General features: G+C 49.4%; 1 protein-coding gene across 21 annotated transcripts; it reads right to left on the bottom strand.

Annotated features, from left to right (window-relative positions):
* Positions 1-15: 15 nt before the first annotated feature.
* On the bottom strand, positions 16-12,700 carry LOC309603639 (endoplasmic reticulum-Golgi intermediate compartment protein 3-like). Of its 21 annotated transcripts, XM_082338470.1 has the most exons (9): positions 12,565-12,698; positions 11,621-11,708; positions 10,186-10,332; positions 5,501-5,646; positions 2,385-2,482; positions 1,373-1,487; positions 932-1,113; positions 654-807; positions 16-150 (listed from the first exon to the last, which is right to left on the bottom strand). In XM_082338470.1, exons 1-6 carry the CDS (start codon positions 12,649-12,651, stop codon positions 1,409-1,411), a joined length of 645 nt encoding a protein of 214 aa, XP_082194596.1. In that variant the 5' UTR covers positions 12,652-12,698; the 3' UTR covers positions 16-150; positions 654-807; positions 932-1,113; positions 1,373-1,408. The 21 variants fall into 21 exon arrangements, with proteins under 21 accessions (XP_082194596.1, XP_082194585.1, XP_082194599.1 ...); XM_082338459.1 differs by lacking the exon at positions 16-150 and having other exon boundaries at positions 356-807; XM_082338473.1 differs by lacking the exon at positions 16-150 and having other exon boundaries at positions 356-807; positions 2,385-2,479.
* Between the last annotated feature and the right edge of the window lie 488 nt (positions 12,701-13,188).

Raw genomic sequence — 13,188 nt, 5'->3', positions numbered from 1 at the left:
TGGCTGGGGGGGGTATGGGGACGCTGGGGCAAGACGGGTAGGACCGCAGTGACAGCAGAGAAGGTCCGTTGCACAGGGAAGCCAACTGAACAGCTAGAGCTTTCTACTAAAAGCTCAAACTTGACTGCCACTGGAGCCAGAGTTCCCAATCTAGTACGAAAACCAAACAGAGAGAGATGGCATTATTGACTTTTTCTCCCTGGTTTGCAGCACGAATGGGACAGACTGCAAGCAGTTAGAGAAAAAATGGTACGGGAGAGAAAACTTCAAATTTACAGGACAACGTACTCTGTGAATTGAGCTTTATTTCATGAGCTCATGAAGAAATACAACAAACAAACATGACAAACAGGGCTCGGTCCCCTTTGCCCAGACTAGTCTATTACATGAATTCACTTATTCACCACTCAGGTCATGAGGTTTCATAACTTACAACCTGTAACACTTAACTCGTGCACTTAGGAGAAGACAAAAAAAAAAAAAAAAAAAAAACCAAAAAGACAGAATTGGTTCCGTAGTGAGAGTGCTCATCCTTCCTCCTCCATCACGGTGCGAGCATCTCCTGTATCCCACCGGGAAGCACAAAAGACTCGGCAGTCCAGCTACTGCTTGATCTGCTTCAAAGGCTTTTTGGGTAAGCTGATGTTTTATACCTTCCAGCTTTGAAGTCTGGTCTATGCCATTTCCAAAAGTCTGACAATACTGCCAGACAAAGATGATGGCTGCAGGAGACAGCCAGCTGCAAGTCTAACGCTTAACTGCTCCCAGTCCAACACTGGATGTTGTGGCCAGCGTCTCCCATGGCACCTAGAAAACCAACGAGACAAAGTGACTGCTGTGCCCGGAAGCAGCCACCTGCTCGCAAACAATGCGACAGCTCAAAAATAACTGCCGCTGTGGCTTGGTGTCGCACCTTGCCTTTCACACTCACCAGGGGTCGACATCCTGCTACGCGTGCAATTTCAAGAGTTGTTTCACGCCTTCAAAACACAGCATTAACAGGTCATATAGGCACCAACAATAGAACTATTCCTTCCATCCCTGGGCGCAGACCAACTTCCTATGGTTCTCCACTTGCCATCTCCCTTTGGTGTCCGGCTCCCTGCTGTGCATCTGCAGCAAAATAAAACAAAGTCAGCTACATGTTGACAAATACTCTAACAAACAGTAAACCATCCCCAGGCTGACTTCTTCACTCCACTAACCTTGTCTATCTGTGCTTTGTGCTCCAATCTGCCATGCTGAGTCAGTTACATCAGCAGGCTCAAGAAAGAGAGACAGCAATACCCATAAAAAGTATACACCCGTCCCTCCTCTTTCTTCCATCCCAGTAGCCACATCCTGGATTCGCCCGGTCCCCCAGCAGGCTCACACTGCTCTGCGTGCCTCCCGTGCTGCACCGCTGGGGTCAATGGCTGCATGAGGTGCCCACTCGTATAGTCGGTCCGTCTCCGATGTCTCGGGAACGGCAGCCTTCAATGCTGGGCCTGTGTCAGGAAAATGCAGAGAGGCACACAGACGTTATATACTGCTTTCTGAGAGAGAGCTGGCCATGCAAAACAGAGTAAAAATCCCATCGACCTACATACTCTGGCAACAGAGAGACCCCAAAAGCACAAAACCCAAGCAACTGACCTCACCCCCACCACAGCCCCCAGTGCTGTCCACTCACCTTTGCCATCGCACTTCACTTGACCATCTTGCTTAGCCTAGACCTATTACTTTAACTGCAAGAATAGGTCAGACCACACACCAACACAAAAGTTAAGAGTTACTGTCAGCTGACTCAAATATAAGGGGAAACAGAGCTGAAAAAAATCATGCCTGCAAATGCCAAAAGAGGTATGGGTAGCACGTGACTGTGGCTGGCATAATGACAGGCTTTTCCTTTATGGGTAAATCACTCATAAATGACTCCATGAACTGCAGCACAGAGAACCTCTCTGTGGACAGCATTCTCAAATGAGAGTGTTGACATTAACGGGATATGAGACTGGGCTGCTGGAAGCTGCTTGCACACAGAATGCTACTGTTAGATAACACTGCGCTAAAAAGTCTTAAGCCACAGCTGCATAGGAGTTACAAGAGGCCTGAGTGCAGACAGATGCTGAAGACGACGAGATCGGCACCGCCATCTAAATTGAGATTGGCTGAAGGTGATGCAGGCTGAGCTATTAAAAACTAGCTACAGAAGTATGTGCTACTTCAGGTGGTGGGACGGTTCTGTCAGGTCAGTCTGACTTGGGCACCCAGTTCTAATGCCCGTCGAGTGCTATCTGTGATATCCCTCATAGCCTCAAACGTACTGACCACGTTTCGCATGTCCAAGGCCCCCCCCAGGTGATGAAAATCAAATGGACCAAATAAGGACTCTGCTTCATCACCTTGGCACCTGAAGGACGCTCCTTCCTCTGCTGATGGTCAACACAGATGTCCTTATGCCATTTCTCAAATGCGGGTCAGTCCTTGGGCACCTGTACTGCTAAAGGAAACAAATGATTACGCTTTGATAGCCTGCTCCATCCTCCTCTCGTTCTTTAAGAAATCTAAAGAATGCTACTGTCCCGATCGCTACAGAACAGAAGTTTGTGCAGGAGATGACTGAGCCCATCTCCATAAATGGAAGACTCCTGCTACAACTCCGCTTTGCCTTTTGGTGACAGTGCCCGCTGTCAGTGTGCCCCAAACCCTTTCATGAGTCACCTGGAAAACCAGATACAAGTAGTTCAAAGTGTCTGGCAAATCAGGTATGACCTGAAAGCATAGGTGTACCCCATCTCATCCCCAAAACAGTCAGAGCGCTGTCTTCTCCCACACAAAACAGAACAAAAACCTTACCCTCTGACACACTCTGAAAGGGATTAGTGTACCCACATAATCTATGCTCAAATACTGGACTTCCTCAGGGTACAGCCCCACAAAGACGAGAGGAAGCCCAACACTGCCTCCCTGGATGCTCCAGAACTCCGAGTGCTCTGCTCCCCTCTCCACCACTCCCATCATGGAAATGCAGTGGTAAGGATACCTGGCAAAAAAGAGGAACGAAAGCCATGTGGACTGGGAGGTCAAAGGAAGACCAGACCTTACCTGCAAGAATAAACAAAAGAACCCCGCTCAAAAAATTTCAAACAAAACCAAGAAAAGATGAAAAAACCCAGAACCTTCAAAAAGACAGGACACTGCACCAGGCAGCAACCAATACCACCCAGCGGATGAAGCCACAAGGACAAGAGGCCCTTCATGAAAACAGTGTGAGACACCTGAGCCTGATTACCTATGAGGCCCCTTACAAAATTAGGGAGCCTGTTGGCTGATGGAAAAACCCACGGTGGCAAGACGTGGTGACTCAAAGACCTCAAACAGACACCTTATGACTACAGAAACCGGTGCTAAAAAACACAATAGGTAAACAAGGACAAGAGAACATAACTGCCGTGAGTGATACTAGAGCAAACCTCATTGGACAGTTAAGGAAAGACAAAACTGTGATAATAGAAAAGGCCTGTGTGCCCAGAGACTATGATGAAGACAAGACCCCTAGCTGGAGAGCATTACGAGCACAAATAATATGCATCCTCTTCTCCAAGAAATCCGAAGAAACACAATGACAGAAGCCTGCACTGGAAATAAGTGCCTAGTCAATGCCTCTAAGTAGCAATGATAGTGACATATGGACAGATGGTGGAGGGATGGATGCAAAGATTAAGTCGGGGAATGAAGGAAAAGGCACAGAGGAGCAGAGACCTCAGAGTTCTGGGGGTGTATTTTAGTGTATACCTGAATGTACCTAATGCTTTCCGAGATGGGACTTGTCTGACATTTGACCCTGCACGCTGTGACGCAGAAGCCCGGACAGTTCACACTGCGTCTCTCATGCCTTTGTCGTACCTCCCGTCACCTGTGGAGAGATTAAACCAGAACAAACCTCAGCGAAACCCAAATCCAACTGCAAAACCCATCTGAGAAAGGCTGATGAACCCACCTCCCCTTCCCAACCATCCCCTGGTCCCAAAACTTTAGAAACCCTTTCTCTTCTCCTGAGCTTTCAGGGAAGGAAGCCCACTCCTTCCTGACAGCTCCTGCCCTGTATTTGCACCACCGAACTCCCCGTGTCAGCTGCTCCTTGGGAGCTGCTCTTCCAAGCTGTGCCCTGTGTTGTGCGAGCACCTCCTATCTTCCATCTTCCCACAGACTCCGGGCTCTGCTACAGACCCACAAAATAAGTGAAGTCCTGATGCTTATAATCTCTGAGGGGCCTGCTGCAAGCTGCAAAGGCTCTAGGGAGAACATGGTACTCTGTCGGTGATCGGGAAAGGTGATGAGCTGTTCCATACCCTGAAAGACACTATGCCTTATGTCCCTGCTGCTTTCTTGAAAAATGCTGAAAGCCCGTATACGGATGCAGACAAGATGTATGCATCTTAACCCCTGTTAGATTATCTCACCATCAGTCCTGCTAAGGAATGGTATCAACAACTTGCACAGTATGCAGCAAAACTGGTGAAAAAAAAACAAGGTTCCATCTTCAATAAAGTCAGGAAGTCCAGGAAAATACAAAGCACTTGGGGAAAAAAACAAAACCAAAACCATACCGTTAAACCACCTTGCCACCCCTGAACACCCAATACAAAATTACTGACCTGAAAAAAAACCCCAAAATTGCATACAAGTGTACTTTCTACAATATATGCTGCTGAACCTTGACTGGTCCTGAAGCCCTTACCTCCAACACCTCCGCTTCTCTCAGTATCAAAACACACCTACCCAAATAGCTTAGACAGCTCAAAAGCTGCAGCCAACTGAAGGAACAGCAGAGCACTGACACCAGAGAAGCCCAGGAGTGGAAGGAGCTCCCTGAGGAGAGGTTACAGCTCAGATATCCCGGGCCCTGCCCACCACCCTTCCTACATTCACCTGGGAAAGGGGACGGGCAAACCACCAGAAGGCATAAAGTGGCCAGAAGAGCAGCAGGAAGTTTGCTCATCTGCCTTAAGCTTAGAGCGTGGAAAGCACTGAACAGAGAAAGCAACCCTTACAGGAAACAAGGATGCCACAGGCAGTGAAGGCTGGGGTATGGGGACACTGTCAGGTTCAGGGACGCTGCATCTTGGGATGCAGAAGTCTTTGGACGAAAACCAGAGTTCTTCAATCAGACGTGAAACCAGCACCATGGACCGCGCAGCCATTTGGTGCAGCTCACAGGCTCGTGCTAAATGTGCGAGTCCATGCAGAAACGGTCACTGAGAGTGCCCAGGCACACTTTTGTGACAGAAAGGGGTAGTGCCTTGTGTGCGAGAGACACAGGAAGGAAAGCACCTGCGCCTCAGTCTCTGACAGCCACCCTCATACGAGGACACGTCACACACCAGCCAGACACCACCTCCTCAGCAACCAAGCACCGCTTGCAAGCCGTGTGGCAGCACCCTCTCCCAAGGCCCGGGTACCAACGAGCTGCCGCACAGCAGAGGTGGCCCCCAGCATCCACCCAGCTCCTACTCACTGGCCTCCCTTCCAGAGCGGACAGCTCAGAGCTGCTCCGCGTGCCTGGCTGTCTCCTCTTGCCCAGCTGCTGCTGCTGTTGGCACTTGGCCTGCTGGAGGAGGAGGCGTTGCACTTTTTCAAAAGCCTCCAGTCTTCCACCTGCACCTGCAAAAGCACAAGCACCATCTTACCATCTTTATCGCTATAAAGAGATGCTCCAGCTCAGGACTTGAATCCTTGGTGGAGTTTTCTTCCACAAACCAATAAAGCAAACATCAGGGACTGGACTTGGAAAGGAGGCTTAATGCTCCTGGAGCAGCTTGAGCTTCTTGATGTACTTTTTGAGATTTTGGCATGAGGATGCAAGCTGATTTAATGCAGAGCTTGAGTCTAAAGACAGCTTTGCCTGTCCATTTAAACAGCCAAGTCACTCCTTGGCAAAGAAATCTGCTACAAAAACGACATCAGTGTCCCACAGTTCTGAGCAGTTTGGAACTTCCCGGTGTGAACAAAGCATCTGGCCGTTTCTATTCCTCCTCTCCTCTTCCCTGAAGGGCAAGACTGTCAACACTGGAGGGAGGCTTAATGGCAAACTTTCTTCATTACTTTGTGACCTCTGGGGAACACCTTGGTCACCAGAAAAAACAGTTTTCTTTCTTGGTTCCACGTTTTGCCGGACCAAAGAAAAAGTTGAAGGCTGGAATCATGAATCCCTCAAGACGGAAACAGCTCTGGGGAAGGACGCGGCTTGACAGACGGGACAAACCAAGTTACTACAGAGACAGTAATAGCAAAGGGTAGTCCGGAACCCATGCACTACCACGGATCCATTCCTCCAAGAATTTGCAGGTAGGAGGAAAGAGAAACACCAAATGACACCTGTTGTTTGTGTGAGCGATAGGTGTCTGGTCTTTGCTCCTGTAAGGATGCAAAGCCTGCAGCAGAAGTGAGAAGGCAAGGCCATAGCCAGGTTTTATTCCAAGACAGCTCACGTAACAGTGAAATAATTTACGCAGCTCCCCCCTGGACACCAAATAATCCCGGAAAAGATACCGTTTGCCGAGATACGACCTTTGTGGGACTGCAAAGGTAGTGCAATTTGCACTGCCCTTAAACAGGCATGTAGACAAACTAGACAACCTAACTGCACGTTCTTAACAATCGTGAGTGCAGCTTCCAAAGACATACCAAAACCACAACAGTTCTCATCATTCTCTGAACACATGCCCAGGAGGATTTCATTGCCCAGACCTGCATAGACATTCTGGGAAAAAATGTGCATGCAGCACAACTGTATTAATCCAAGTGCTACGAAGATACGAAAAAGGTGTAAAGGTTACCGAACGTCCTCTGACTCTGCCCCGTAACAGCTCTCGCAGCGATCGGCATCCAAAGAATTTGGATCAAACACTTTTTCTTCTTCTTTCCCCAGCTCTAAGACAAAAGATGATTCAAAGTGATGAGGCACGTCTAGAAACACTGTCTTGTACTCTTGTTTTGTTCTATGCACAGTAACTGTTCTACACATGAACGCAGCGATTTTGTGTCGGAAGCTGCACATCCTGCACCCGAAGCCCACCTGAAATGGCACGCACAGAGCCTGTTGAGGCGTGGAAGTAAGACCAAGAAGCAGAGTAGTGTTTGTCATCTCAAGAACACCCTCCATAGAAAGAACTGGCTATCTGTAAGCCTTGCTGGAGCACCGATCAGATGTTACGTGCGTAAAGGCTTTGTTAAAACATTTTCTAAAGTAGACAAATCAGTAAATTGCAACTGATACAGGACACAAACAAAATTTTAAATAGCAGTCCACCGCAGTCAACGGTGCATAACGCATAATCCTGTCCCAAGACACGTAGGGACCATGGTTATCTCTTGCTGTGAAACAAGCTCAGAGTAGGAGTCTCCCGACTGGAAAACTGACAGCCAGTCCTCCAGGATGACAATGCTGAGAAGGCACACACGTTAACCACTGCCCACTAGAAATCTCCAAGGCATTTCTACCTTCTTCGTGACTTAACAATTCTGCCCACGTCTGTGCTGCATGTGTGTTGAATGCGCAGCCGCAGTATGGCTGGAGCACGAACTCGTGGAGTTTTATGTTCTCATGTGCAGAAGGCTGAAGAGTAACAGACTTGTAACAGAGGAGATGACAGCTGGTGACAGCTGAACCCCGCCAAAGGGCAGGAGAAGCCTACAGAAAACTCAAACAGGACTTTTGTTTTGTCAAGAACCAAAACAAATATCAAAGGTCTGCAAATTTTGGAGTTAGGAATAAGTGAGCCAAGGAATTTTGCGTCTAAAAGTTTGAAAACCATTAGCTCTTATAATAAGAGGCCCCCTTAAAAATCAAGCTGTTTCAACTCACAAATCCTGAAGGACAGGACCAAGTCCCCTGGGTTACAAAAGCCCTCCAAGGCTCACTATCTAGGCGCTGCTGCACTACCCTCTGTAAGCCTTGAAAAGATGGCTCCTTTGATAACTAATGATGGGGAAGGTGACAAGGTACATCGTCAGACACCGCTGAGGGGATAAAACGTTATCAGGGCCTTGTTTGTTGGAACTGGAAGGTATAACAGGTGGACAGAAGTGAGTATTAAAGATGCCTGTATTTCGTATTAGCCACAGAAAAAAAGAGATTTTAATTAGAAAGAATGAAATACGACTGAAAATTAATCATTAACCTTATTTCCTTAATCAAATACTTGATGGTAGTCACAATCAAGCAAACAAAAACTTTTAAGAAAATATACCCATTATTAAACAACTGTGCGAGGCTTTCTTTCTAAGGCTTACAACATTCAAAATAGTTGAAACTGCGCTTAAGAAGTCACTATTTAAAAAGCGGTATGGCTTTTCATCTTGTAATTACACTAAAAGGTAGCGTCAGGAAGAACACAGCTGAATAACTGCTATGCTTTGTCAAAGCCGTGACTGCCACCATTTGAACAAGAACACCTGGACACTACATGCAGTCTTTCAAGATACTGCAACCAGTAACAGCTTTTTAAATATAACCACTAGCTGCCTGTTGTCTCAGAGCCAGCACCCAGAGGTAACGCACACAGTTCAGACACTGTAAAGAAAACACAGTACATAAAACTCTACATGCAGGGTTTCTTGCTGTTAATGCGGTCCTCGACTTGCACGCAGATGTGATAGGTGAAACTGGAAAACTCTGTCCATGTTAAAAGGAAGGAAACGATAAGAACCACCGATAAAGAATTCAGTCGCTTATTGTCACTGAATGGAAACGAGTAAGATGACATCCAAGCACAGAATGCAGCCTACCATAGAAATCACTAAGCTATGAACTATTTCAACGTAACTATGATTAGGAAAAGCCTCCAGATACTACTCCATAAAATTTGGGTACGCTTTCCCAAATTTAAGGTCAATACTGCTATAGTTGCCATTTAAATAACCGACTGAACGTCAGTGTTACTAACAGAAACTGATAATCAGAGAGTTTAATGCAGATGGGCGGATACTTCTGATCTAACTTGTAACACGGGTGGTGGAAACCGAACTAGCCGCGTGCTTCTCCCAGACAGCAGAAGAAATTGCTTCTTCCCTGCAATGCATCTGATCTCTCTTAAAATGCCTCTTCTAGGTGAGACGGTTTGCTCCCTACGAGTTTCTCTTCCTCTCCATTGATTATATAAGGAGTCAGAGCAACCGGTTCAGACTGACTGATCCCAATGGACACTGGCAATACTAGCAAGGCAGGAGGCCTACACGTGTTAACAGAGAATTAGATACAGAAAAGCTGGTTTTGTCCCTGGACATTACGTTTGTAATGCCACAACCTCTGAATACAGAAAGGCTGCTCGCTGACACGATAGCAAGAACGCTATCACCCCATTCCCGTGACAACGGGAGACACTCTCGCACCTACCGATCGTTCAGCTCTTGCCTTGGTTTAGCCTTTCAACTTCAAGAACAGAAAAGTTAAATCTGAGTGATACAAATCAACAAATCTAGTTCGTGCTGACAGGCAGAACTATACTATCTCCCAGAAAAGGTAATACGCAGCTCACGTTTTGGAAGGGAAAAGTCAGGACGGTATTACCGTTGGATTGCGACACTTTGACAGAGTCGCTTCTGCTGTGTATCGAGGTACAACGATGAGTCAGAACGCGTAAAAACGGTAGAGGAGAAGTTTTGTGTAGCCAAGGACCACTTACTACAACTGGTAACCAATAAATCAGCTAAAATATGTTTATCAGGTATGCATTAACATTATATGCAAAGCAAACGTAGCAAGGTGCAAGTTTGGGCTTAAGGGTCGAGTCACCGGAGCCTTCCCCGGAGAGACGCTCTTTCCTCTAACCAGGTCGTCCCATTTGTCAGCCCACTGTCATTTAAAGACACAACCAAAGTCAAGCTTTGCTAGAACAGCTGCTTGATTTCTAGTCGCAAAAGACCAGGAACTCAGCAGCTTTATGCCTGAAATGCATCCACGAGTCCTTGTCGTAATTTCAGAGGGACTACGCAAAGATCTGCCTCACAAAAGTAGCGAGTATTAATAGGAGTTTGTCTGATCCGCCAGTTTAATAGATTGGCGTGCTATAAACTCTTCAAGAGCTTGTGGTGTTTAAATGCTCTTCAGCTGCCACTTGTTCCCGTGAATCTCAAAACAGGCATACAGGGATGGAAAGACTACGAGAGCATGCACCCAAGAAAGGCAGACTAGCATCTTACCGTGTCTCTCGGCCTCTGGAGTCACACGACTGCCAGCTTTATCCAAACGTCGTTTAAACAGATTGTGCTCTACATCCAGCTGCTGCTCTCCTGCTACATCCACGGCATCGATGCTCAAATCTGAAACCAGCGAGCAAGGAAAGTGGGCTATAAACACACATTTGTTATGGCCTGTGGCAGGCTGAGGAAGCACTCAACCAGTGAAAACACAGAATCTTTCAGCGAGGGGGATACCAGCGGGCCAAACTGGAAGAGCAGGTACGGTTGGGGCCAAATGACGTACAGGGAATAAAACGCACGTTGCAGCACCCTAAATGACCCTTCCAAATACAGGGTCTGGTTTGGTGTACAAGAAGGACTGTTTCCAACTGCCACAGAAAGCGTTACCCCGAAAGGTAATACACTCAAGGCAAAAGAACAAAACCAAACCCCTCAAAGCCCATAACCATTTTCAGGAGTTCACGAGTTAAGCTTAAAATCGGCTGAAAGCTGTCTCCTCCCTCTACCCCCTCACCCTTCCCCCTTCAACATCAGCACATTTCCTTGCGATCTCTTTTCACAAGGAGGATTGAGAAGGTCTGTGGTCTCGGCCTGGTATCGAAGCACCGTGATGCACTGGCTGGCTGGCTACATGCTCTCTTGTAAGACCGACAGCTTCTCTGCACAAAACAGCAGAGGCTTCCACCCTCTCTGGCCTTCCCACGCCCTTTTAAATGTGAGGAAGGCAAAGACCAATAATATCTTGGGTGGTCAGAAGGAAGTCAGACTCACTACCTTTAGAGCCCAATGCACGACCCAAAGGAATTACTACAACAGAACAAGAGGCAGGGAAGATTGGCGGACAGTCGGGTAACGTGCACAGCAGTAATACCCAGCAAGACTTGCAAAATTTTCCATCGCTTTGTCCTGCAACTTTGTTTTCAATTTAGCTAAAAGGTAACCAGATTATTAACACGCATTCCGATTTTAAAAATTTTGGAGAAAGGTTACCACGTGGCATTGGCGTTACAGTCAGAATTTAAGTACCAAAGTCAAGGAAAAGTCGTGCCTCGTCAAGTAACTTCCAAACGAGACTCTCTCAAGTTTTTCGACAACAATACAGTCAAATCTTGAGTCCCAAGCGAACTCTGTGCCAGCTTTTTCGGTATTACTGAGCTCTCTGACAAAGTACACCACCACACAGAAATGCAAGTGGCGTTATATTGTAGCCTCATTTATAATCTAGAAAAATAACGCGGCCCGATCCGATTGGAAGCGCTGGTTTAAGCGCCCAGTGGGCCTGGCTGGAACCACCGCATAACCGCAAGGGATCAGCAGTTCCTCCCTGTCCGCGGCCCAAGCAGCAGCGCAGCACGCGGAAGCACCAGGCACACTGAGCCTCTCGGGCCCTCGGCAAGTACGAAAATTATTCCCAGCGTTCAGAAGTCTGACTCACAAGCACAAGGCGTGTGTGGAGAAATAACATCTAGATTGATCTTCAGTTTATCTCCCCTTGATTTGTCAACGTACAATTCCGGATGAACCTAGGAACAGAGGAAAAACAGAGAGTCCTGTTTCACTTGGCAGCAAACCAAAAGGCCTCTTTCCCTCGACTGCTCTGGCTCAGGAGCTGATTTTTAAGATGTGGGATTTGCCAGACACCTGAGCTGCTGCCTCCCACACCTTCCATGGTAGCTAAATGCTTGCCATTTGTGATACTTTTAAGACCAACAATAATTTGGGAATCTTAGAACTTGGGGTGGGGAAGGGGGTTCCTGCGCCTGCTTTCTTTTCTTTGGATTGCCTGCTTGTAGACAGCAGAGACAGCGAGAAGAGACTTTGAGACGCTCTCCTGCGACAGCGTTGCAGGAGGCCACAAGCCAACCTTTGCGCCAAGCGGCTTTCGGGGGAGGGCAGCCCGCTCCCATCGTCAGGACGACCAGCTCGGGGAAAGAGAAAAACCCAAACACAGCTGCTGCGGCGGCGGCAGCTGCTGCGTGGGGAGCCCGGAGGAGGCGGCGGAGCAGGCGGCGCCTCGGCGCGGGTGCGGAGGCACGGCGGGCCGCCACGGGCCGCCTCTCCGCCGGGGCACCGCGGGCAGCAGGCAGCACCGGGGGGCCGGCCCCCCCCCCCCCCGCCGCCGCTCACCTCCTTGGTGCGGTAGTACTGCAGCTCCGAGAAGAAAAGCAGCACCACGATCAGCCCGCTGACGAGAACCGCCGTCAGCCCCGCCGCTCGCGGCCGCCCGCCCGCCTCGCCTCAGCCCGCCCGCCGCCACCCCGAGCCGCTGCCTCCCGCCGCCGAGCGCCGGCCCGCAAGGTCCCCCCGGCCGGCCGCCGCCCCACGGCGAGGCCCGGGCCCCCCCGCCGGCCCCCGGCCGCCCTCACCCCGCCCGCTCACCAGCGCGGCCCCGCACGTCTTGCCCCGAAAGTCTTCCAGAGTCTCGGGGAAGGCACCGAACCGCTTCAGCCGCCACAGCGAGCCCATGGCGCCGCGCGGCCCGGAAGCAAACCCGCCTTCCGGGGCCGGGCCCGCACCGCCCCCGGAAGCCGGCCGAGGCGGCTGGCGGGGCCGGGGCTGCCGGTCGGCTCCGGGGCGGGAAGGTGCTCGCTGCCGCCGCGCCCTCTGCTGACCCACCCTGCCGACGGCCCCGGGCCTCTGAAGGACACCCGAGGGACGCTGACTGTGCCGAGAGCGGTTAGCTGAAGGGGCTTGATACCGAGGCGAAGCTGCAGGGAGAGAGCAGTTTTCACTCGGCTTGACATCCTCCCCCTCCCATCCGTCGCCTCCGTCGCCTCTGTCTTTGGAAGGTCTGCAGTTTGCTACCAGTGCCCTTTTGAGAACAACCCAGCTGTCCCTCGGGCTGGCTGTCGCAGCCACAAAGCGGAAAGCAGATCATCTCGGGAGAGTGCCAGCGCTTTTTGTGCTGAAGCATGAAAGGAAGGGAAAAACCCCACTCTCCTGCCCCACCTTCAATCCCTGGCGTGTGCTCTCCACCCCTTCATTTTGATAACACCTCCCTTT

The sequence above is a fragment of the Platalea leucorodia genome (genome assembly GCF_965183815.1).
Source record: "Platalea leucorodia genome assembly, contig: HAP1_HAP1_SCAFFOLD_161, whole genome shotgun sequence".
In the NCBI taxonomy this organism is placed as follows: domain Eukaryota; kingdom Metazoa; phylum Chordata; class Aves; order Pelecaniformes; family Threskiornithidae; genus Platalea; species Platalea leucorodia.
The sequence above is the reverse complement of the archived record's forward strand: the minus strand, read 5'-3'. Positions and strand labels throughout refer to the sequence as shown.